Source organism: Drosophila serrata, unplaced genomic scaffold (assembly GCF_035046125.1).
Source record: "Drosophila serrata isolate PLE 108 unplaced genomic scaffold, ASM3504612v1 contig_2, whole genome shotgun sequence".
NCBI classification, from domain to species: Eukaryota; Metazoa; Arthropoda; class Insecta; order Diptera; family Drosophilidae; genus Drosophila; species Drosophila serrata.
Window position 1 is genome coordinate 1,309,744 of NW_028256900.1, and position 26,265 is coordinate 1,336,008.

General features: G+C 36.2%; 2 protein-coding genes across 3 annotated transcripts; one reads left to right on the forward strand and one right to left on the reverse strand.

Annotated features, from left to right (window-relative positions):
• Positions 1 to 1,221: 1,221 nt before the first annotated feature.
• On the forward strand, positions 1,222 to 21,407 carry hid (head involution defective). The gene is made up of 4 exons (XM_020946246.2): positions 1,222 to 2,210; positions 14,459 to 14,936; positions 16,581 to 16,965; positions 18,614 to 21,407. Exons 1-4 carry the CDS (start codon positions 1,829 to 1,831, stop codon positions 18,683 to 18,685), a joined length of 1,317 nt encoding a protein of 438 aa, XP_020801905.2. The 5' UTR covers positions 1,222 to 1,828; the 3' UTR covers positions 18,686 to 21,407.
• Positions 16,544 to 26,091, reverse strand: LOC110178949 (histone H3.3A-like). 2 transcript variants are annotated; one of them, XM_086834639.1, is made up of 3 exons: positions 25,723 to 26,091; positions 25,521 to 25,656; positions 16,544 to 16,954 (listed from the first exon to the last, which is right to left on the reverse strand). In XM_086834639.1, exons 1-2 carry the CDS (start codon positions 26,002 to 26,004, stop codon positions 25,531 to 25,533), a joined length of 408 nt encoding a protein of 135 aa, XP_086690765.1. In that variant the 5' UTR covers positions 26,005 to 26,091; the 3' UTR covers positions 16,544 to 16,954; positions 25,521 to 25,530. The 2 variants fall into 2 exon arrangements, with proteins under 2 accessions (XP_086690765.1, XP_086690718.1); XM_086834592.1 differs by lacking the exon at positions 16,544 to 16,954 and adding an exon at positions 24,687 to 24,869 and having other exon boundaries at positions 25,723 to 26,089.
• Between the last annotated feature and the right edge of the window lie 174 nt (positions 26,092 to 26,265).

Consider the following 26,265-nt stretch of genomic DNA (forward strand, 5'->3'; position numbering starts at 1 on the left):
AAACAAATAAAAAATCAAAATCAAAAACCAAATGAGAGACTAAAAAGCAAAAACAGCAACAACAAGCGGAGAGCATTGTACAATCGCAGTTTTTGTTTTGCTTTGGTGTTCGCTGAGCAGCGCTGCCGGCGTCACTGCCTCTTCTACTGCCTTTTCTTCTGTTTCTCTGCCTCTCCCACTGGTGGTTCTTCTCCTTCTTCGGCATTTACCTGCTCAACAAGATCTTTGTGCACTCACACACACACTCGCTCACAGCTGCCCACTCACTCTCAGTTGAAACAAGAAAGAACATTGCCTTTAGCGTCCCGACCAAAGTATACCCCATACGCACTGTTGCTTGCAGGCAATAATATTTGACAACTTTTTGATGCATACATTTCGGGGCCATTTCCGGGTTATTTTTAATGGCTGGGACAGTTTTTTGACAATGTTTTCTAAACAGCGCTGAAGACTTGTGTATTTGATTTTTTTACCATTTGTTAACTAAAGTATGAAGAACTTTTCAAAATGTTTTAAAATTGAAATACTACGCACAACAAATTTCTTTAATGTAGGCAAAGTAAACCTTTAAATTATCTTCAGACAAAAGAAAACTCGTATTATTTTATGCACTGCCTTTGAGTATACCCTTCCACTACGCTTACCCGAGGTATTAAAAGAGCGAGATTTTTTATAATTTTTTTTTTGTATTCTTTACTCACTCTCTGTTGCAGCTCTGCTTGCCCGACCCCGCAATCCATCAACTACCTGCATGCATGTGCATGTACAGGAGTGGGAATGTGTAAGAGCGAGCGAGGGAGAGCAACTGCACTGGCTGCGGCCTACGTTGCACCATGGGCAAAAGACTGTTTTTCTGACAAAATATATTATTTTTAAAAACTTAATATACGTTTTTATTAACATTATGTATAAATTCTGCGATTTTTTGTGTGAAATATTTTGTAAAACGCCCTTTTTTATCACAGTTTCATTTTTTTAAATACCATTTCATTGAAAAGTACACCTTAAACATAAAACTTAAATCCTTTAAAAATACCGTAACCACGCCAATTTTTCGTAAGCTATCTTTCTCCTGTTATAGTAAACTTTATTCTAAGCACCGAACCTAATAATATTACTTCGTTTTAAAGCTATTAATTGCCACAAATAGTGGTCGTTCGTCCCATAGTGCGTTGCGCCTACGCCGCCTCGCTGTCGCAGCGCAGCGCTCGCTGCTGCCGTAGTTTGAGGCTCCCTTGCGAGCCGAACAGTTATTTTTTAGCCGCGGAGCCAGTAAGACGTGTTTTCTCCTCCAGAAGAAACACACAACGCTCTTTCTTTGAGTCTGCGAGTGCTTCTCAAAACAATTAACAACAACAGCAGCAGCAGTAGGAAACCGAAATCATCGTGTCGGAAATTGTTTGTGTTTTTAAATAAGTTGCAACGCGAGTCGAAAGCTTGATGAAAAACGCAAAAGAATCTGAGAAACTAAGCGAAAACTTGACTTGAGTGTTGGTTAATAAATCGAAAACAACAAAAAATATATCAATTAAATAACGACGAAAACTAATTAAACTAACCCAAAAACTGCACAAAAAATGCGAAAGTTTTTAATATTCAAAATCTTGCACAAGAAATACAAAATCAATTAAAGTGAACTCTTTACTAAAAGGTTTTTAAAACAAAACCAAAAAGAAAGAAAAGTAATAAAAACAAAAAATAAAAGCCAGCGAAGAACAATCCGAAGAAGAGCGAAGCTAAAACAAAAAGCAGGAAGAAGCGGCAGGAAGGAAACGGGATAAAAAAGGAAGGAAGCACCCACACTCACACACACACACACGCACCTACAATGGCCGTGCCCTTTTTTCTGCCCGAGGGCGGCACCGATGACGTAGCCTCCAGCTCATCGGGTGCCTCGGGCAACTCCTCCCCACACAACCACCCGCACAGCCACCCACACGCCCACAATCACAGCCATCCCCCGCTTTCTGCGCACTCCTCGAGCGCATCCTCCTCGTCGTCGTCGTCGGGAGTGTCCTCCGCCTCCTCCTCATCATCATCCGCTTCGTCCTCTTCATCCGCCTCGTCGGACGGCGCCAGCAGCGTCGCCTCGCAGTCCCCAAACACCACATCCTCGGCCACGCAGACGCCGATGCAGTCGCCAGTGCCCACCGACCAGGTGCTCTATGCCCTCTGCGAGTGGGTCAGGATCTATCAGAGCCAGCAGAGTGGTAAGTCTTTTAAAAAGATCTTTAAACAGAATATACTTACTTGGGGTAAATAAATAAATTCAGATTTTTAAAAAGAATTTACTTGGGGTAAATAAATAAATTCAGGGAATCCTTAAAGAATTATAATCTAAAAAATTAAATTTTTTGAGAACTTTTAAAGAACCAAAATCTCATAAACTGCTGGTGAACTTATTTATAGAATTTTTGATTTAAATTAGGAGCCTTTACTGCTTATAAAAATATATATAGAACTAACTATTGAAATTGAGCATAAAAATCTTTAATTTTTAATCATTTAATATTGTCAAAATACAAAGAACACAAGTATTAAATTATTTACGGAAGAAACCATATCAAATCGGAAACAAAATTTTGAAAATCCTTAAGATTTTATACTCTAAAAATTACATTTATAAAATACTATTAATTGAATCATAAATAGAAACTTCACATTTTAATTTATACAGTTCTGTGTATTAATAATAAAAAAAACTTGCCAACTAAAAGTCACATTTTATTAGAAAATGTTTCTTAGTAAAATGCAAGATGGAAATATATATTTACAAGAATTTTTAAACTATTTTATGTGCCAAATAAAGAAGATGAAATAATATTCAGGACAAGCTTAATCTTTAAAATTGTACATTTTTATAACCATTATTCAGATTTTCAATTACCAATCATCAGCAAGATAAAGTTTGAAGATAATTTAGAATTCTTTTATTACCATTAATCAAAATAAATGAAATAGAATTTATCATTATACAATCTATATTTTCTGACCAATGATGATATTATTATACATTTTTACAATATAATAATTTTTTACAACACTGTATGAATGTGGTTTCAAATTCACAAGGAAGTATCTTGACAGGCAAGAAAGTTGTGCGTTCGCATTTTAAAATGGGTCAGCAATTAGCCAAGTTGCTGTTGTGACGTTATTTGTTAACTGCTTCAGTTCTCCCCGTGCAAGTTTCACTTTTCAAGGTTGTTGACTCATCCATCCCAGTGATCCCAGCACTGTGTAAACTGCCTTTATCCAGGTTGTTTTTGTTTTTGTTTTTTGTGTATGGTCAGGTCAGCACTTTGTCAGCTTATCAGCTCAAGAAAAAAGGGAGAGCGGAAGGCAACACGAAATTTGCATTAAATTACTTGGCCAAAGTCGAAAGGAAGCCGCAACCGAAAATGGTAATTCAATAAAAATTAATCGAACGAGTTCAAAAGGGGGAAAATTGAGAAGATTCAATTGAGGAAGGATTGAGCTGATCAAATAAACTGGAAGACACAAAAATGCAGAAACGTAAACATAAGGAATTGATCAAGGAAGGGATCAAGTTACAATGATCTTTGAAACAGTTTTGTTTACTTGCTCAGTTAACAATACCAGTTGGTATAATAATAACTCTTCGATTTATTAGCTGATTATCTTATAGTTATACTATTAAGTCTTATTAGCATACTGATACTCTCAATAAATCACACACATCCAAATGCCTTGAAAACTTAAGATCAATATCTTTGGATATCCCGAAAATGAGCGCATAAATCTCCCACCAATCCCGACCAAAGATCTGTTAAGGTGGTCAGAGCCACTGCACAGATGCAAGACAACCGCCAACTTGGCTGTCATGCGATATTAGCCGTATTTCATGGCACAATGTTGGGCGTGTGCTGCTGCTGCTGCTGCTGCTGGACCAGCAAAAAGCGAGAAAATAAAGACCCAACCTGGCCTGGTAAACCCAGAGAGCTGGGAGCAAAAAAGCTAAGCACGTTTAATTGGCACGCGCCAAGCTCGACTCGAGTCGAATGTCTTACTTCTGAGTGCACTGTATACCTACATATATTGTGTAGTATCTGCTGGATACAAATGTATCTGCAACGCAGTGCTCGCTCGTATCTGTGTTATGGTTTGACTAACCCAAAATTATTAAACGCCATTTGACCTTAGGCAGCTTGTTTTCGCGATTTTCCTCGTGCGGTGAGGGGGCAGTGCAAACGGGTTTGAGGGTGTGGGGCCCATTTGCAAAGTGTTTGACTTAACGGTGCTTTAAGTAGCTTTTGTATTCGGCCACGTTGAGTGCGGTCAGTTTTTTGTTTTTATCTCAATTTTTTGCGCGCTTTTCATGTTTGCTTTGCGGTTTTTCATTCGCGTTCCTTAATTTTTGTGTGTTGCCTTTTGCATAATAGATTTTTGTCGCTGTCGATGATTGCCAGCTGCGGTCTAGCAAACAGCAACCATAAATTTTTGTTTTTATTTTATTTCGAGCTCTTACCTTTTTTATTTTTTTTGCGACTGTCAGCAACAATTGGTCAAGCCAAAAAATTATATATAGAGAGTTCCCTTCTCGGTTTTTAAAGTGACTCAGTTTTTGGGCGTTTCATATTTTTCCTTATTTAATGTCATATTTCATAATTATTTATTTGGGACAAAGGGAGAGAAATAGTTAACAGAAATGGTAATAAATAAGATATTTCCTATACATTAAGGAATATAAAAGAAAACCATTTAAATACTATTTTTATTATTATTATATTCTTTAATTTTCCCCTTTTCAAACTCGATTTCCTCCCGCTTTCAAAGCTTTAAGCAAACTTCCTTGTTCCAGACTTTGCTCCACACTTGTGGATCATGTGCTTCAGTGAGCCACTCAAGTGCATAATTTATCTAATAGTAACACGTCCCGAAACTAGTGAAGAACACGCTATGGGGCACTTGAAACAAGAACGGGATAAACTGTCGTTAACCAAGATGCGAGCACCCTTTTTTTTGTTGTCCTGGTTCCCCTAACTCCCTCTCTCTTTCCCTCCCTCTTCCGTACATCCCACGTCTGCTGAATACTTTTGGCCGCAAAAGCGCTTAGTCATCAGCTAACAGCTAGCAACCCTAAAAGCCTAAAAATGCGAGGCGCAAACAACCCCGACGAAAAATTCCTAAATACCAAAAGAGCTTTTCCGTACCAAAGGACAAAAACCGGGGCGAAGAAGGACACAGGGAGAGGGAGAGTAAGAGGGAGTCCCTTTTGTTTTGGGAGAGGATTAAGCCTCCAACAGCATCCAGCATCCTAGCACACACACAAACACACTTACATATGCCACATATCCCATTCCAATTGGCAGCCAACAAAGGGTGCAATGACAGCAGTTGTGCCCAATAAGTGATGTGAGAGGTACAAGCTTTATTTAAAGTGTATAAATATTTTAAATATCTTATAATTCAAAAAAATTCCTTGAATATATACCCTAGACATACCATAGATACTTCTAAAATCTCATAAGATAAATAATAATATTATATGGAACACATTGTACTTCTGATGGGTACAAAATAAAGTACCTTTTACCACCCATAGATACTTCCCATCTCTGATTTTTCTCCTATAAAACCTTACCTAACCTCAGTTTTTGGCCTATTCGTTTTGGCCCGCAAATTCGCATCATTTTTGCCTGGCCTCTCTCTTGGCCTTTGTTTTCGCTGTTGCCAACGCACAGCTGTTTTTTGCGCTGCTAGGCGTTGTTTTTCGCTGCCGGCGTCGCTGTCGCTCTTGACATTTTCAACCATTTTGTTTTGCTCGGCAACTTCGTTGATGCCTCGCCGAAGCTAACGGTAAAGAGGCGGCATAATGGCGGCAAAAAAATGGCGTCTCCTGCCGCATCCTGCCTGGCAACAACAAAGCACAGCTGATGGGTGCTGCGCAGGGAAAACAAAGCAAGTGAGATGGTGGCCAATGAGGCAGGGAAAGAGAGAGAGAGGCTCCGATTAACCGCAAGTTTTTGCACTCTTCGTTTTTTGTACAGCCTATCCCCAATGGGGTGGTGGAGGAGGAGTGAGAATGGGCGGCCAAAGAGTGGCGGCGGATAGGTGGTTGCGCCTCTGCTTTCATCATCATCATTTGCATCTCGATTTGTTTTGGCCTGTTGCCAAGCTGATTTATATATATGTATATATATACAGCAAGCTTTATGCCGAGCTATATGCGCTTCGATATATATTTTTCCATTTTGCTTTTTCTCTATTTTTTTATGGCTTTTTCTGTTGTTACGCTTTTGCCTTTGCATTGACCGTGAATCTAGCTTTGCCCTGTACTTCGATTTCCTTGGAAATTGCTTTGAATCTCTGATAATTGTTTCGTTTAATTTAGGTTCATGCTTTGAGATGCTTTTTATGTTTTTTACTTCATAGTTTTTTACGATTTTACTGCCTTAATAAATTGGGCTTGAGCTCTTTTTGATGATCTTCTGAAAAAGAGAAAAAACAGCTGCGACCCATAGTAAAAATCGGAATTGATTTACTAGACCATTATTTGCTCATAAAAGTTCGTAAGTAGTTTGCCAGCTGAATACTTTTGGCAACACATGTGAAATACATTATTTTTAAAGCTGGGATATGTACATATTATTCTATAAATAAGTCAGTATTCCTTTTCTCAAGTTTATTAAATGTTGCAACCTGTAAGAGAAAACCAAGCTGAACTAAATACCACGATTTATTTTATACTCCAATTAGTGATGTTTATAACTATTCAATTTCCCTTTGGCATCTCTGATTTTTGTTTACAAACATTTAACATCGTTCAGCGCAATGAACTTTACACGTTTTTCAAGTTTAAATGGCCGCCAGGCGACAGGCACTTTGCCTAATAAGAAAAAGTCAACTGAATGCGACTGTCAGCGCCATAAACTTGACACTTTCAAGGCACTATAAAAAACGCGCAATTCACCTGTGTATAGGTGTGTGTCTGTTGCCAGGATCTGGCCAAGTTGGCTTTTGATTAAGTCTCCGCCGGGGCCGTGCTAAATTGTTTGCATTGAGGCGTTCGTTCGAGGTTAAGTTGGGGGCGGCGTCAGGTGGTTTAAGGATAGTCTCGTCCTGCCGCCAAAACGTGCTCAAGTTTTTGTTATGAAATTGAGCCTAGACAAGCTGCAAGCAAATGCCATCTATCCATCCTTGACAAACTCGACAAAACTCCTTTTCAACAGCCGAGGACAAAGGGAACTTGGGCGATGCGCTCAGGGCAAAAGTGGAAAAGGATATGTATCAAAAGGCGGAAAACTAAGAACAGGATATACCAACTCCTCTTCACAGAGAACAGTAGGAACAGAAAACAGAGACGTCAGACACGTTGGCATACACCTGGCTACTTGTTATAATTGGCAAGGTGGCAAATGCTACAGACATTACCCAAGTTTCAACTTTAAGAATTTTCCTAAAAATGGAAAAAGAGTTGGAAGAGCAAATTGCAAAGGTAAAATCCAAGGTATTTCTTAGGGAATTTAATAATATACATTTTCTTGTATTGGTTTTCTTAAAGTAACATTTACTTGACTTCCTTTTAAAACCATATTGAAGTAATATCTTATATTCATTTGTGATTAATTCAAATTCAAAGAACCCCTTTTACCTATTCCTAAGTATCCATTTCCACTTCTATGGTAAACAAATCAAATGCGATTACTAAATGTGCAAACAAAGTGCCAAATGACAATTAAATCAACAAATAAGCTCGTGTAATTGTGTACGCCCCAAAGGGGTAGTTTTCGGTAGTTCGATGGCTCAGCGGTTTCCATATAGAGGGGGATAATGGGGGCTGATGATTGGTGGGATCGAGTGGCGATAACCCTTCGGGCACGCCGACTCCGAGTGGTTTGTGGGTGACGTGACGCAGCGAAGACAGGCAGTCTGGCCCGACCAGGGGCCGCATATGTACATATGTAATTTCCATTCAGTTTTAATAACTTTTTGCTGTTAGTTGAGACGTGCAGTTTGCCGTTTTGTGGCTACAGTTTTTTATTGTGTTTTTTCTCTCTTTTATTTTTAATTATTTTAATTGCGTTGCATCTGATCGAATGCTGCTGCTGGCTGACGTACTTATTTATTTATTGTTTAATTGTAATTTTCGCATTTACGTTGTTAATTGCAGCTGGTCGCTGAAAGGAGATTTTGGTTTAATTGACTGCTAAAAGCATGTTTTTTCTAAAGTTCTAAAAAAATCAAGTTTTGTTTGAAGTTATGACCAAGATTATTGGAAAATTAGAAAAGTTAACATGTTTATTTTAGTAAATAAAAGTTTTAAATATACATATTTAAGTTTTAGTTATTACTGTCAAAACTAACTTAATTTAAATTGTTAGTAAATTGAGTATGCAGATTTATAAACCTATCAAAAACTAACATAGAAATGCGAATTAAAAATTGGTGCCTTTTTGACCAAGTTATTAAGTTTTTAAACTTCAGTTTGTCGTAAAAATTTTCTTATAAAATGTATGGAATATTTTATGGTTAGTTATGAGCAATTCCTGATTCGATCCCATAATTCAAATGCAAATTGCAAGTGTATATAAAGTTCGGCTTCCCGAAGCTAGTTTCCTTTCTTGTTATATTTATCTTAACTCGTTCTTTTGAGCTGATTCAGCCAGTTATATTTTACTATCCCTTTTCCCAGCCATGTTTATATGTTTTCCCGGACACAAAACACATGCTCACCAGTTTTCCATTCCCCTCCAAGGAAAGAAGTTTGAAAAAACCCCCTCTGTAAAAAAATATATGCAAACAACTGAAAATCCAAAAGACTGAAGTTTTCCTGACAATCGATGTGCATCGTATAAGTTGCTTGGAAAAGTGTCTTGTGCCTGATTTTCCTTTGGCTTTTTATAGCCTTTTAAGCTGCGCTTTTCCCTTTGTTGTTCGGAGTGAAGAGAGGAAATTGAAAAATTGCATTTGTCTGTCGTTGATAAAATATTGAGCAGAGCAGAAGCAGCATGAAGATTCTATAGAGAATAGATTTTCCCCCATCTTAGCATAGCTTTAGCTGGGCTGTCGTGATAAGCGTTTGAGCTATTTCCAGAAAAATGCTCTCATGGAAATGGGAAAAATCGGTTGAAATCGGAATTTTTCGGAATTCTATTCAGTTGTTCCTCAAAAGCGGGTTCCTCATTCTTTAAAGCGGCTTCACAACGGCATTTAATTCTTGAAGTATTTAATTAAATTCCTGCATTATTATGCATTTATTTTGTATAGAATAAACTTGCGTGTCTGCTGGCCCCGTTTTTGTTTTTAATTTAGTTTTTTATGCACACGCATTAAGAGCTGACCTTGCTTGGAAAATATTGCAAAATTGCTCCGTTAAAAAATATAACTGGACTGAATTGAATCATCAAAGCTAGGAATTAAAATTGCCAATGATATGGGTTTTAATCTTAGAACTTAATAAACATGACCTCAGTCTTTGTTCTGTTTCTTGGATTCTTCTCACGATTTGCAGATCACATCTAATTTCTTTAAATCCTTAAACAAAGACACTTTCTCTTTTCGAGGTATTACGCAAGTTAATTAAATTTGTCAAGATCAAAGAATCATCCTTACATTTCAACAGAACTTTCTCCTTTTTTTTTGGTTGAATGAATCATTCTCATGTGACTTTCCCAATTGCCAGATTTGTCAACAGCTTCCGCATATCTCTTTTGAGATATATCTTCTTTTTTGTTACAAACTTCTCGCATTCCACAAATGGTTAATTAGCGGCTAACCAAAATTGGTATATAAAACAGCGGGATATATGGTCATAAAGCGCACACATAGATCGACACCTGATTGACATTCAATTCGAGACAAAACAATATATTATATAAACTTGATCGAAATCCCCAAAATGGCATTAAACAAACTTTTTTTTTAGGAGAAGCCAGAACAGAGTCTGTGTTCTTTATCAGGAGAATGATTATTTCCCGAATTCTCTATTGATTTCCTTAAGAATCTTGTCATTAATTAGTCACCTTACCTTGGGGCTTGAGTGAAATTTTACCGTTCATCCAGGTGCAGCAGCTGGTTGCCTAATTAAAACAAGGTGACAGACGGACAGACGAACTCACTTGAAATGTGAGTTGACCAACCAAATTAGTAATCTCGCATCGTGACAGACGACAAATCGCCTTAAATGTACGACTTTAAATGTAATTTTTGTGGGATTTTGTTGCTCATTATGGCCATTTTGTGTGTGTGTGTTTGCTTCCTCTTCGTGTGTGGGCGTGTGTAACTGTAAACTGAGGTTTTTCCTTTTTGGCCAAATTATTCAGGTCTCCTTTGGACATGTATTTCATGTTGTAATCCCCAATATTTGCTTAACCTCAAGACGAAGTTCGTTGTGGAGTATTCCTTTGTTCTGTCCTCTTAAGCTTGTTTCGAGATTCTTTTCTTTTTTTTAATTTAAAATTAAATATTCATCAATAAATGTCAATGTCAAAGTGAAGTTGCCGCTTGTTTCGAGAGGTTTTTGTCAAGATTTTGCCAGAAAAGATTGCAGTTTGCTGAAAGATTTAACTTGACGCTGGGAGTTTAGTGGGGAAAGAAGATTGAAACATGAGATGGGATGAGGTATTCTTTGAGGTTTTTATACTGGAGAAGTTTGTACAAAGATATAGAATTTGATTCTGTGTCAGTTATGCTTAAAGAGGCATACTTCTGGTTCTTAAAATGCATTAAATAATGCACTTATTATTAATTTTGTTCTTAAATTGCATTAAATAATGCACTTTAAATAAGATTTAACTTATGATACCGATCTCAACCGCAACTTCCTTCCTATATATCCGACCTGTTCTATAGCTTCCTCTCCCTATATCTCTGATTAATCCAATATTCTGACCGACCATTTCCCATTCCGTTCCACTGACCAACTTATGGAGCTCGCATTTTGCAAAAAACTCGTTTCGAAGTGCGACGCAATTGCTGGAGATACGATTACGGGTACCCGTAGTACTCGTATTTATTCATACTTTGCCAGTGACTATAGTATATTTTTATGTGTAGTTTTTTTTTTATTTTTTCCTATATATATATTCTTTATTTCCATTAAGCCAGCAGCACTTCAAGGTTATAATGAGCAACATATGCTGCGGGTAGCAAAACTGCAACTGCAACTGCAACTGCAATCAACTGCAAAAAAGGCACAACTAAAAATGCATTTCAACGACGACGACGACGATTTGTTGTGTGTTCGTGTGTGTGTTCTTTTGTGTGGCAACTAAAGCGAGGCATTTTTTCATTTTTCACGTTTTTCCGCTGCCGCAGAGCAGATACGGATGGAGGGGGGAGCTGTTCTTGAGGCTTTTCTGAGGCGTTCTGCTTAGTTAAACTCTGGCCGTTGTTTTGTCGTTGCCTGATTGATGTTTGTCAGCTGTTCAGCTGTTGCCCAGCGGCCTTAGAAATTGTTGCAACATTGCCCAGAACCGATGGAAAATTAAAGTAAATTATACACATAATTACGAGTTTTTTGCTGATGCTGTCCAGCATCGCAAGATTCTGGTACTCGTAATTCAATTAAACATTTTCCACATATTGTCGCAGGTAACAAAAAAAAAACATACTATAGATGTTTGAATAAAAAACAATGCTTCTAACAATTGGTCACGTTTCGTCACCAACAACAAAAAAACAACAACAATTGACCAAAGTACTTACTAACAACAATTGCATTGCCCGCATTGAGTTGTGATCATAAAAATTGCAAAGGTGCCGTAAACGATCTGCATGGCTGCTAAAGTTTTGCTTGCAGACCCAACCACCTCATAGAGATGACCACTAAAAACAGTGATTTAAGCAGTGATTTTAGCTTTATTAAATATTATAAAACTATTTTTACCATTATACTACATTTAATTATTAAATAAATCCGAATCAACGTCATTAATTACCATGTTTTATACTACAATTTCCATGCTCGAGTTAGGAAAACTTTATAAACTGTGACTTTACAAATTATCACTTTTATTTCCCTGATAAATCATTTAATAACTGGAAACTTTAAAACTGCATTAAAAGATAAGTCTCTTTAAAGTGTGAATTAAAATGATTACCATAATTCATCAAATCAATATTAAAAGGTGTTAATTTCATTAATTTTAATTGGATATTTCTATGTGAGCTGCACAAATTAGCGCTACAAAATGATTTTAATTAAAGCTTTTAGCGTAACAATAGAATTTGTACAATTATGTTCAAAGATTTCCGAAAGATAACATTGTTATATTAACACAAAGTTTAGATACTTATCACACATTAACTTGCATTCTAGCTAAGTTTTCCTACTTACTATTAAGTCACTGAGCTGTGAATGATTTATTTACCAGCACCGATTGAATATACTTACATATATCTATATATATATATATATTCATATATGATGTATCTCATATGCAAATGGGAAAGCAAACGAAATGTGGTTGGTAAATGATTTTCCACACAATTTGCAATTAGTAATAACATTTTTATCTGTCTTCGGCTTTGGCTATAGATCGTCAATTTCATCATAAAGGCTATACACAAAAGAGAATGTCGGTCTTTAAGTTTTATATAAAATAAATGTAAGGGTTAAAATATTATTTATTTTATACCAAACATTTTTAAACAATTTTCAAGCTTTATTTTTATATCCTTTTCAGGGTTTTATAATTTTAGTCAGAAGCTTGTAAAGCAGTGAAGGAGTCATTTCCGACATTATATTTCGTATATATTCTTGATCAGCATTAAAAGCCGAATCTTGAAATCCATATTTTTTGGTAAAAATTGTCCTTTAAAAATATTGATTAAATAATGGGAATATATTAAGTTGAATTATGATTGATTTCCTCTACGGACCTTTAATTCAAATCACAAACTGCAAGGATATATAAAGTTTGCCCTCCCAAATTCCACTTAATGACCGATTTCACTGAAATTTCTCGCTGTGTAGCAGCAGCATCGACTTGGCATGGCTAGTTATATAAGTTGGCCAGGCAGCAGGTAATGATCCCTGCCGTGTTGGCTTCGCTTCGTTTCTGAAGCTAAAGCTAAAGCTGAGGCTGGCAGATTTTCAAGGTTAAAAGCGACGATATGGCGCGCGGTGAGCGCACGTGAGTCTTGCTGCTCAGCTGCTGGTGCTGTTGGCCAGCAAACTAGTTTCAAATGCCTGGCAGTAACTTACAGATACAGATACAGATACACATGGTAAGGCTTCGGCAAGGAGTGGCTCTTGGTTCGTTCGTTCGGCTTGGCCCCGCAATTAAATACAGATTTTTGTTCGCTCTTGCAACTGCAACTGCATCAGCAGCAGCAGCAGCAGCTGTGGGCTCATTTCGATTCGTTTCGAGTTCAAGGCTATTGGGTCAAATTGCAAATTAGTTGCCGCCTGCAGGTTGACAGTGAGTGACATTATTGTATGTATAGTATCTGCCGGCTGACCACCGCAGAGGGACAGATGGATTAGCCGAGGCGGTCAGTGTAATTATCGTATCTGTTAGATACTTCTGCCGCCGGCTGCTGTATAAATCTAGCATTACCATCAATCAGCTGTCGCTGGGCCAATGGCTTTTTTCCTATCAAGTAAATAAACATTAAGAAATCATATACAGATGAAAATGTACACCCAACTCCCCCAGTTTTATTGCAATTTATGCGCATATCAAGTGGCCAAGCTTAGCAGCGCATTTACCTATCAACGCTTTTGTTGTTTCGATTTGCATGAAATTGCAAAGAGCTAAAAAAAAATAGCAAGAATAATAATACAGAAGATACAGATACGCTTTTGTATCGTTATTACATGCATAAATGATGCTAAGTACTGTGTGATCTCTTGTTGGCAGGTTGAGATACTTTTCAATCTCTCAAGTAGATTTTGGCTGTGATACGTTCTCAGTGTTTTGTTTGCTAAAAGATACAAAGATACTTAACGCTGAAAACAAGTGTTTGCGATTGTACATTGATATGTATCAGATTGGAATAAATATCAGTAGAGGTCTCAAGTGAACAAATAAAGTTTAAAATGGTTTTTTAATTATTTCAACTGGCAAACAGATACATTTTATATTGCCATATTACTTAATCAGAGGAACCTTTTGTAGATATTTATATATTTATCTTAATGTATAAAGTTGTTCCCTTTTAATTTGTGCTACCTGTGATCGTTTTTTATGGTCTGTTTTTATGATCGGTGAGGACTCTTGCCATAATTACTGCAGGTTTTGTTTCATTTTTACAGTCAGTCAGCCGGCTAAGTGGCAGTTTGGCAAGACAATGGCCCAGACAAAGCCCCCCGACCTTAGACACTTCCCTACATTGTCACTGACTCGGCCCAATGTCGCCTTTGTTTACCTTCATCTTTGTATGATTATATTGAGACTATAAATAAAAACAGGATGATATTATGATGTAAACTTAATTGTAATAAATACTCTTATGGTAAATAAGTTAAAGTAATCATTTCTTTTCATTGCAGCCCCTCAAATCTTCCAGTATCCGCCACCGCAGAGCCCCTCCTGCAATTACACCGGCGGCGATGTATTCTTTCCCCACGGCCATCCGAATCCACATCCGCGCACTCCCCGCACCAGCGTGAGCTTCTCCTCCGGCGAGGAGTACAACTTCTATAGACAGCAGCAACAGCAGCAGCAACATTTGCCATACCCGGCGCCATCGACACCGCAACCGATGCCACCACAGCCGCCACAGTCAGCGCCGGCGATGCACTGCAGCCACAGCTATCCACAGCAGTCGCCCCACCTGCTCCATCCCGGCTATGGGCCCTACTATGCCACCTATACGCCACCGCCCACACCGAACACGGCCAGTGCCGGCACCTCGACCTCCTCGGCGGCCTTCGGGTGGCACAATCATGTCCATAGTCCATCGCTGGCGTCCACACCACTGGCGCCCAAGATGCGTCTGCAGCGGAGCCAGTCTGATGCGGCCAGACGGTGAGTAGATATATAGATACAGATACGGATACGGGATACAGATGTTGGGAATGTGTGAGATATTCAAGGATTTTGGGGAATTAATTGCAGGCTAAACCGAGTTCGATAAGGCTATAAATTCTTCAGAGAGTTATATAGAGTGAAATATATATTCATTTGAAATGCAAATCTTATACAGAAAATGTGCAATAATCTTTTAAAATGTATTAAAGAAAATGTATCTATAAGCTATAGATTTCCATATTGTATTTATATTCATATTATTTACATATCTTTAATATTCCAAGTTCATTATACCCTTTTCAGGGTCAGAAGCTTGAAACTATGTGAAGGAGTCATTTCCGACCCCATAAATCATATATATTCTTGATCAGCATTAACAGCCCAGTCGTTCTGACCATGTCCGGTCAAAAATTACATTTTTGACATTTTTCCGAAAATTGAAAATTTTATAAGGGGTTACATCATTAAAATTGCCAAAATTTGACAAAATATTGAATCTTTTAGATTTAAAAACTGAGTATGCAGATTTGTTAATCAATTAAAAACTAACATAGAACAGCTTTCCGAATTAAAATCAATGATTTTTTGGCTGAGTTATGCGTTTTTAAAACTATGATTTTTGGACAAAATTGTCTGTTTTTATACCTTTTTGCTAGGTTTTATAATTCAATTCAAAAACTAACAATAGCATCAACAATCGGAGTATGCAGATTTAATAGTACAATTAAAACTAGAACAGAACAGCTTTCCGAATTAAAACTTATATTTTTCAATAAAATTGTCTGTTTTTATACCTTTTTGATGGGTATAATTTAATTCAGAAACTTGTTATGCTGTGAAGGAATCATTTCCGACCACACAAACCATATACATTCTTGATCAGCATCAAAAGCTGAATCGATTAAGCCATGTCCGGTCGAAAAATAAATTTTTAAAATTTTTCCGAAAATGGAAAATTTAATAATAATAAAATTTACATCATTAAAATTTTCAAAATTCGACAAAATATTGAAATTGTTTAAATTTTAAAACGCAGTATGCAGATTTGTTAGCGCTATAAAAATTAGCACAGAACAGCTTTCCGAATTGAAATTAAAGCATTTTTGGCTTAGTTATGCGATTTTTAAACTTGGATTTGTCATATAAAAATATCAATAAATATTGATTCAAACAATGCGAATATTTTAAGCTTAATTCCCAATTAAAATAATCTTTATTTAATTTCTTTGAGTTTTCTTTAACTAAAATACTTACCATATATACAATACAAATCCTTCTCTATAATTTATATATTTTGATATAGAGATTAGAAAAGAACCTCGAACTCTTAAAAAATAATATACAATTTGCTAGACAGATTCCCCTATATTCCGATTCCAATTTCCATTTCAAATTCCCATGACACAACGCAAAAGTTTTTTTTTGTATTTATTAATTAATGAAGTCTCCAAGTTGCGGCTGGATTATTATTATGAACATCTATGTATGTACATATATACTACTGATAATTGCTCATGACGTTCCCAAGTCACTTTTGCCTACATATTTATATTTATATATATATATATGTATTATATAGCTTATGCAGCGATATTTATAGTGCGTCTTCTCTTTCTCCTTTTTATTTTTTACACCAAACAGCAAGCGATTGACCTCGACGGGCGAGGATGAGCGCGAATATCAGAGCGATCATGAGGCAAGTTGGGAGTTTGAGTTTGATGATCGTTACGACAATTTTACGGCCGGACGGGAGCGTTTACAGGAGTTCAATGGCCGTATACCGCCCCGGAAGAAGAAGAACAGCCATAGTCACAGTCACAGTCACAGTCACAGCAGCAGCACAAATAATAATGCCAACAATAACAGCAATATTAATAATCATCAAACGATTAGCCAAAATATTAATCAAGCCAGCAACACCTCCAATAATACGGAGAACAGCAGCAGCAGCAGCAGCAATTGCAGTCACAGTCAGCAGCAGCGACAGGTGGAGCGGGAGCGACAAAGGACACAGGCTGAAAAGAAGGTAAGAAATTTATAATATTTAATATATATTTTAAAGTAATGTTATATACAGTTTTTCCCACAAAAATTCCACATTTTAGAGCCTTCTACTCAAGCAATTATATTATAACATAATCAGGCAAGTGAGAGGGAGAGTTCATTAACTCGGCTAACTGGAAGAAAACATCTGCTAGTCAGAAATCCCTGGCACGTGGCAAACATTTTTCAAAGGCTCAGGCAAATAAGGCTAAAAATATCATTTTCATTCCCCCCCCCCCAAAAAAAAAAAGCAATGACAAATTGCCACACGCGAAATGTAGAGTCGCAACGATCCAGCAGATACATAGATACATTTTTCGCTGGAGTGAAGTGCACATGCTAAATGTGTGATAAAAATTAATTGCGCAGCGAGGAGGAGAAAGAGTCAGTCAGTCGAGTCAGTCTTGTTGTCACTCCTGTCTCTGGCTTTATGTTAATCATGTCAGGCGCCTCTCTATATAGAAACTATATAGTAAGTTTCGCCTCTGTATAGTTACAAGTCGGGCCTTTGAGTTTACACATTTTATGCGTCGCGTTTTTTTCTTTTAGTTTTTTTTTTCTTGCCTGCGCAATTTAAAGAAATGCAAAACTTGAAGAAATTCAATCGCAAATTGCATGACACACACACTCAGTCTCTGTCCTATAATTTATTACATTTTATTCGTTACGATTTGTTGTTGTTTTTTTTGTTTAATTGCATAAAGCAAAAGTCTTATCGCCAATCGCTTTGTGGGGGCTCATCCTTGGTGAGGCTGTCGGGGAGCTGCAATCGGGAAGCTCCCTCGGCTCACTGGGATTCGACCTTATCCGAGACTATATATACTATATATATACGAACTGTCTCAGCTGCTTAATGAGAGCGTGAGAAATTCTGTAATCTATCAAAAGTTTTCTATATAGCTATAGATTATACTTTTTCAATACGCACTTTTCTTTGAAAACCTGATAAATCAGCAATAGCTTTTAATTAGAGATTTTCCTAAACTAGAATATTGATTTCATATACATAGATATTTCTGTGACAAAAACCCAAAAATCTAGACACATGTTTGATGGTCTTTCACATGCCATTAACCTCAAAGGTCCTAACAAAATATAGCCACATAAAATCGGGGCCAAAAATTTTGGTACAAATTCGTATGAAAAGCAAACCAAAAATTTGCATTTGGTGGTTGCTGCATCAGTTCCTCGACCACACAGCGACCATTGAAGCGTGGATTATTGGACAAATAAATGGTGTAAATTATATAACCATTGATGCGGGTGCTGCTCGGATGAAGGGAGGGATAGATAGTCAAGTGCGTTGTATAGAAAAATAATTACACCATTGACCGGACAAAAGTTGACCGCCCATTTGGGTCAGACCACAGTGAAGTTCATCCGCTGGGCAGAGTCAATAGTTTCGCTTGATTTACGTTTCGAGTTGGATTTTTAGAGGGTGGTTTTATGGCCACGTGTGTGTGTGGTTTTTAGATACTTATTTTATGCCACACAAGGGAGCTATATGAGGCCAGGACTTGCTATCCTATAAATTGAATATTAAATTAAAGCTTGTTTGTCAATAATTTTGTATATATTTCAATTTATTTGTATACAATCTTATTTATATATTGTTTTCTCTCTATTTCCAGAGCTTCACCTGGCCCACCGTGGTGACTGTCTTCGTTTTGGCCATGGGCTGTGGCTTTTTTGCGGCGCGATGAAACCACCGCCAAGAAGGGAAAACAAAGTCGAAGACGAATGTAATCGAATGATCTATAGTGAATTCAGTATGCCGATTGATCTATATATACATATATATACTAAGATTTATAGCGAAACCCTAAATAAGTGCAACGAATTTATTGAACATCAGCAAAGTCATTAATTCGTAAAGCGATTGTTATATATACATCAGATAAATATGTGTGTGTGTGTAAAGTTAAGAAGGTTGACGGGACACAAGAACAATATATGTATTCTATCTCTGTCTATTTGCATTTTGTAAGTATATATATATATATATATACATCTGAAACGATAATGAAACAGTGCTTTCCTCAAAGTAAACAATTCAAACTGCTCAAAGTAAAATGATGAAAACTCTTAGAGACTGGCAAATGACTCAAAAATCACACTTATTTTTGTACAACCTTTTGAAAAAACGATAGAAATATTTACAAACTAAATTAACCAAGTACAAAATAAGACAGAGAGAGAGAGAAAGAAAAACTACTGCCAATTCTTGAGATACTTTTGATAATCTTTGCTTTTTTATGTTGCATTTAATCATTTCCAATTGCATTTTCTTCAACCACAACAAAAAAATTGTATTTCTAATTTAGAACAAAATAATACATAAACAGCAATTTCAATGTCTTCGCATTTGTAATTTCGAATTGCAAGCAAAACGAAAAAAGAAAATATATTTTAAATATATGTTTAACTAGTAGAATTTTTGTAAATGTAAGCCAAGCCCACAAAAAAAAATCACACACTTAGCTTTAATTGTTAAAACAAACAAGAAAAAAAGAGGAGAAAAAACTAAATCAAAAAAAATATGAATGAAAAGAAAAGCAACTTAAATTAATTTTGTAAATAGTTTTTATGCCATTTTTGTGATGTTTTGTGTCTACGGTTTATATGTCGTGTTATTTTTTAGTTAAATTTCTTATGATTTATGTTTAATTGTAATTTTTTTTGATTTATCAGTGTTTGTTCATCATCATCTTCAAATTGGTCTCACAATTTTGTAGTTTTAAGCTTAAAACACACGCCCAGGAAGTTGGACGGCAAGAAACTTTGAAATTTGGTCAGGAAAATATTTATATATACATAGATATATGGATTTCCCCATTATTCTTACACAGTCTTTTTTGGAATGCACACATAAATGATCTCTCACAAATGGAAATTAATGGAAATTGATCTCCGCTCAGCTAGCCAAAGTAAAAAAGAAATGAAAGGATAAGGAAAATGTTAATGAAAAGCTGCCAAACTTCAACAATTGTTTTGCTTCGAATTTCCCAGGGCGTTTCCAATGCTAATCGAATACCGTGACATGACAGCGAACATAGCGAAGAGAGAGTAAAGAGATAATCAAAATCAAAAAGAAAAGAAAAAACAATTCCCAAAAATCGCATTGATCTCATGGATTTATACAATATACAGATAATACAATCAACCGTTTTTTTACAATCAGAAATAATATGTTATATAAAAATCAAGCAGAACGTGAAAAGTTAAGCAGAGAAACCGAAAATAAATAATGTAACGAAAGGTTTTTAGTGTTAAGTTCGCCAAGCGTTTTAGTTTTAAATTCTAAATGAAGTTTAAGTTTCGATTTAATGAGTTTTTTGAGCTGTCCTACCCGGACTCCAGTTTGTAATTGTATATATAAATATATATATATAAAGCAATATTAATTTTGTATAGTGTAAGTGTCCTCACATAACCCAAGCCAATCCCAGACAATAGAACATTTCCCGTATTGAAACATAATTTGTATTACCACAAAAAAACAAAAAAAAAAACAAAACGATAGAAACACTCAGACAACTACATATATGTACATCCAAAACCCAATGAAAAATTATTTTTGTAAATTTGTTTTGCAACAAATGAACCGGAAAATGTTGTCCCGAACTCCTTTCCCGGTTCATTGCTAATTAGTTTTCACAATGATCTCGGTAAAGTTTTGTGGCCTTGCGCCCAAAATTCGATGAAAAATTCGATTTTTGGTTTGCCATAAATACTCGAAACAAAAACAAAAAGTTAAAGAAAAGCACAAAAACGAAGCAAAAGAAACAAAAGAAAAAATCAGAGAACGAAACAAACACACAATAATGAATTTTTATATATATAAATATTTTTGACCCAATGCGACTTAATCCGTTTTTAAATTTAAGTATCGTTACTTGTATCGACTTTGTATATAAATTTATATAGAGCAGTGCAGTTCGAATCATAGAATCAAATGCCATTTGTTGTTTAGAATTTTTTGTTTGGTGCCAAAACAGTGACAAACGATGACGTGTATTCGCATATATATTATACCATATAATACCATACCATACATACATATATTGTAACTTCGATCCTAAGTTTGATTCAGAATTTGGTCAGTTCAGTTTTAGAGTTCTAAGCATTTTTCTGCTTCTGTTTTATGTGTTCGAAAGCAGACGATATCTTTGTTTAACTTGTACATTTTATACATTATGCTGTAATATTTTAATATACATATAAATATCATTAATGATCTCATGAATATGTTCATAAGACAACAAAAATTATATATATATATACATTATAATACGTCTATGTGTAAATGAAATAAAGCGCGCATAAATATAATGTAAGATTTGCAGAGAAAAAAACAACAACAAAAAATGCATAAAAAAAGATTTAAAAGAAAAATAAATAAAAAATACAACAATTTTAAATGAAGACTTGCTATTTTATTTAAAATAGCAAGGGTTGGATGCTGAGGTAAGTACATAGATATATACATACATTTTTATATATTTAATTGCATCGTTAAAATTGTCAACATTCGACAAGAAAATTGAATTTTTGTAAATTTTTAGTTGAGAATGCAGATTTATTAAGCAAAAAAAAACTAGCACAAAAGTTTTTTCCGAATTCAAATTAAGACATTTTTGGCTAAGTTACGATTATTTTAAAATTTGAAAATGTCCAAAATGTTCTAGTTTATGCCTACAACAACAAAAACTCGTTTACAGCAACATCAATGTAAAACAATAACTACTTACAATAACAAAAGAAAATAATCCATTAACGTCGGCAAAATTTGAATTTGAATTTAAACGGACAGTCAGTTGCCGCCATATCAGTAAGCGCCAAATTTGAATTTGAATTTAACATGGGCGATCACTTGCCGCAATTCAAATTAACCGCCAAATTTGAATTTGAATTTAAATAGACGGTCAGTTGCCGCCATATAAGCTAACAGAAAAAATTGTTGTTGTTGTAAAAAAAAATTGTTGTTGTTGTTGTAAAAAAAAAATGTTGTTGTTGTTGTTGTAATTTGTTGTACAACAATTGTTGTTGTTGTAGGCCCTGGCGACGCTTCAATTTGGTGCAAAATCAACGATTTCTGGTTTGAGGTACCAGGCGAACAGAAAGCAGCAGCAAGCAACTGCATTTTTGGCGGTCAAGAGTTGCCAGATCGACGGCATATGCGATCGATCTGGCACCATTAGGCTGTTAAGCGTTGCCAGATCGATGAAATTTTCAGCTGGCCGGCAACCAGCGTTGCCGGATCGATGGCATATGCGATCGATCTGGCAACTCTTGACCACCAAAAATGCAGTTGCTTGCTGCTGCTTTCTGTTCGCCTGGTACCTCAAATCAGAAATCGTTGATTTTGCACCAAATTGAAGCATCGCTCGGGCCTACAACAACAACAATTGTTGTACAACAATATACAACAACAACAACAACATTTTTTTTTTACAACAACAACAACAAATTATTTTACAACAACAATTTTTTCTGTTAGCTTATATGGCGGCAACTGACCGGCCATTTCAAATTTAAATGACGATCAGTTGCCGCCATGTAGAAACCGACATGTAGAAACCCGCCATGTAGAAAACCGCCATACAGAAAACCGCCAAATTTGAATAAATACAAAATCTTTATTTTTGTTATAAAATGGTTAAAAATCATTTCCGACCCTATAAACTATATATTTTCTTGATCAGCAAAAACAGCCGAATCGATCTATCCATGTCCGGTCAAAAAATAAAATTATGCAATTATTTTCGAAATTTCACAATTTTATAAGGGGTAAAATCGTTAAAATTTTAAAAAATTTACAAAAATTTTAATTTCTCTAAATTTTGTAGAAATTCAGTATGCAGATTAATTACCCGCATAAAAACTAACATACAGATGGTTTCCGAATTCAAATTAATTCTTTTTTGACCTAGTTATGAAATTTTTCAAATTTGATTTGCCCAATATTAAAAAAGGTTCCATTTATTTCTTAAATTAATCTTTATTGTATTTATTAATTATTTAGTTTATTAATATTACACTTATATATATTTTACACTTTTGCACAATGTCGAATTTTAAATTAATCTCAGTTGTTGATTACATACTTTCAGGCTGCAACAAAATCCACGATCACTGGCTCCGCTGCTTTTTCCCCTTATTCACAAACACGAAAACCCACCCCTTTCAGGTTTTATTATAAAAAGGGGATGAGTGCCGTGAGTGCGTGTGAAGGGACTCTTCCGATTGCTGGCCACTTAGGCGGCAAATGAATGCCTAAACCAATTTGTAGTTTCTGCTCCGTTGTTGTGGCCGCGGATTAAATGGCCATAATTGCTGCTCCTGCAGCCGGCGACACGCGACCTGGTAACGGGATACCTCAGCGACCACCAAAAATGATGTGTTATTAACGGATTAAGCTGGCGATGACGATTATAATGGAAACTCTGGGGCAATTATGTTAACCTGGCCACCCGCAAAGCCATAAGTTCGACGGCGGTCATGACGTCCGTTTCCGCCTTCAATCACGACACATGCAAGTGTCAATCAAAACGAGATATTAAATTCCAAACTGTGATTACCATTTACATAGACGCGTGGCTGATTCAGTTAAATGGATATCGAATAGCAAATATTTATGGTTTTCTATTTAAATTTCCATATAAAATTGGTTAATAACTGCAGCACCTTATTATCCCGTCAAAACTTACCTTTTCCCCTTAACCTTTTTAAAATGCTGCAAAAATGTTGAGGTATGCCACAGAAATCCTTCGATATGAATTGAAATAATGCCACTCCCCAACCGTTTTGAATTAATAAACCTTTATCTATCACAACATTTTCACATGTTTTTAATTAAATTGCATTCTACTTAACTATTCGCCACTTAAAAGCCACTTAAAAGTAATTCAATTATAAATAAATCCAAGGCATCTGCTTATTACAGTTTTTAGCCGAAAATGAGGGAAAGGTTGGAAGAAGAAAAAGTTAATTTCATTAAGGAAAAATCTCCCCCCCAGCTTGGTTCTGTGAAATACATACACGTGCTGCATTAAATGCATTAAAAATTCATTACAAAATGTACACAAAGGAGAGATAACTCCCTTTCTTCCCTGTGAAGGAAGTGGCTCCTGAAACATGGACACAAATGTAAGAAACTTGTCTCTTGAACAGGGATTACATGTGTTTTCTCCCACAAGATTGAAGTGCGGATATGTAAGAATTTATTATTAGGCATCAATATTTTACTATGAACAATACTAAATACTAGTAATAAGCTCAGTTATGTCCTAGCGACTATGTGTGGTAATTTACTTTCTAAATTCCTATGTTTGTTCGCTTTCGGCAACTTGGCTCAAACTTTTCTCATCTCCGAAAACTGATAAGTATCCTTTCCATTTGAACTTGAAAGATAGAAAACACAAGGACAACTTCCCTGCATCCCTGATGAAACAGGTTAAGAAGCATGGCAAACGGAAGGAAATAAACAATCTCATATATCTGTGGAAATGCTTTCGAGTTGGGCTCGTAAATTTTCCTGGCCTGCGGGGCCATCAGACGGATAACTCATAAGAGAGACAGGCCATGGCCATATATGATGGCGATCATAATCAACGTCTTTTGGCACTTTATTGACAAACTAATAAAAACCCGGACAGAGAAAATGTGCATCTAAAAAGGATGTCCTGGCCGAGGAGAGACGGATAGGATAGGAAACGATTTATTAAAATCCCTGTACATGGCATACATAATAAAAAGGAAGCTTGGAATGGCAGGGGTAGCATGGAGAATCCTTACTGGCCCGTTGATGTGATGAGTAATTTGCTTTTGGCTTTTAATGTTGGCCAGTCAGTCAGGGGTACACTTGAAATAAATTCTGTTCTCTTTCTAAAAAGAAATATATTATTTTGTTGAAGAATTACTACCTACTGCTGTTTATTAAAAGGATTTTTTAAAAACCAATATAAAATCATATTAAAATTAAATATTTAATCAATTTCTTTCACTGCTTAAACTTGTTCAGGACAAGGAATAGTTGCAGGACACGGAAATTAGTGCGGAAACGCTTAGCAGTACGCTTAGCAATCTGTCAAAAAGCCAAAATGTAATAAATGAGACCCACAACGATGCTAGGAAGGATACTAGGTGGTCCTGTCTGTGTGGGACCATCAGCATAATTCATACGGACATGCCAGGACGACAAAACCCGCTGACCAGGATCAAGTACAAAGGGGGAGACTGGCCTGTGCTATCTTTTATGGCAGCAGAGAGGCACCATATTTCATTACACGTTGATAAGTGGTCATTTATTCTGGCTACGAGTTTAGTTTGGGGTTTCCTACATGCCAACAGGCATTTCATAATAATTTGAACAACCTTTTTACGAATAACCTGCTCCCGAAAGGAAGCCTTTGATTAAATATGGAAATAGTGCAGCGTGTTCAAATGTATTTGGAGCAGCATGCAAGTAGTTATTAGTTGTATGTTAAATATTTGTTAAAATTAAAATGTTAGTTAAACTGAGTGTTTATCGTGTACCTGGGTCTGCTTAGGACTCGCCTCGAATGCGACGTGCCAAGTATATGTCCTTGGGCATGATGGTCACACGCCTGCCATGGGTGGCACATAGATTAGTGTCCTCAAACAAGCGCACTAGATAAGCCTCAGACGCTTCCTGCAAGTGAAAAATTAAAAAAGATTCAGTTTATAAATGAGTTTATCAACTATAAGAACATCCCACCTGGAGACAGCTTAAGGCCGCCGTTTGAAAACGTATATCAGATGTTATTTCAGCTGCAATGCTACGCACCAAGCGCTGGAATGGCAGTCGGCGGATGAGAAGCTCAGTTGATTTTTGGTAGCGACGAATCTCACGAAGAGCCAAAGTTCCAGGACGATAGCGATGGGGTTTCTTTAATTTGGTCTCACCGGAAGCTGGTTCCTTGGAAGGCCTGGTGGCCACCGGCTTCCTGGCAACCTTTCCATCGGAAGATTTACGAGCAGTCTGCTTGGTACGGGCCATGATGAAAACTCGAAGCAAGCTTTACACAAAAAGAACACAAACAATAAGAATTTACACGACATTATTTTTCAGTATAGAAATTTTCAATTTAAAAGTTTTTATAATTTTTTGTTCACAGCTCTTACCAAAATAAGTTTTTTTTTCCCGAATGAAACTTTTTCGTAGAACACAGACGAAAGACTGAATAAAAAAGTGAAAATCAGCATTGACTAGGAAACATTAAAATGGATGGCCTCCTTTGTGTCCATTTGAAATATGTGA

Excerpts from the sequence above, each read along its gene's own strand:
- hid (XM_020946246.2), top strand. The coding sequence starts at position 1,829 with ATGGCCGTGCCCTTTTTTCTGCCCGAGGGCGGCACCGATGACGTAGCC. Across the intron at positions 14,937-16,580 it reads CAGTCTGATGCGGCCAGACG|CAAGCGATTGACCTCGACGG; the intron begins GTGAGTAGATAT and ends TACACCAAACAG. Across the intron at positions 16,966-18,613 it reads GGACACAGGCTGAAAAGAAG|AGCTTCACCTGGCCCACCGT; the intron begins GTAAGAAATTTA and ends CTCTATTTCCAG.
- LOC110178949 (XM_086834639.1), bottom strand. The coding sequence starts at position 26,004 with ATGGCCCGTACCAAGCAGACTGCTCGTAAATCTTCCGATGGAAAGGTT. Across the intron at positions 25,657-25,722 it reads CGGCCTTAAGCTGTCTCCAG|GAAGCGTCTGAGGCTTATCT; the intron begins GTGGGATGTTCT and ends TTTCACTTGCAG.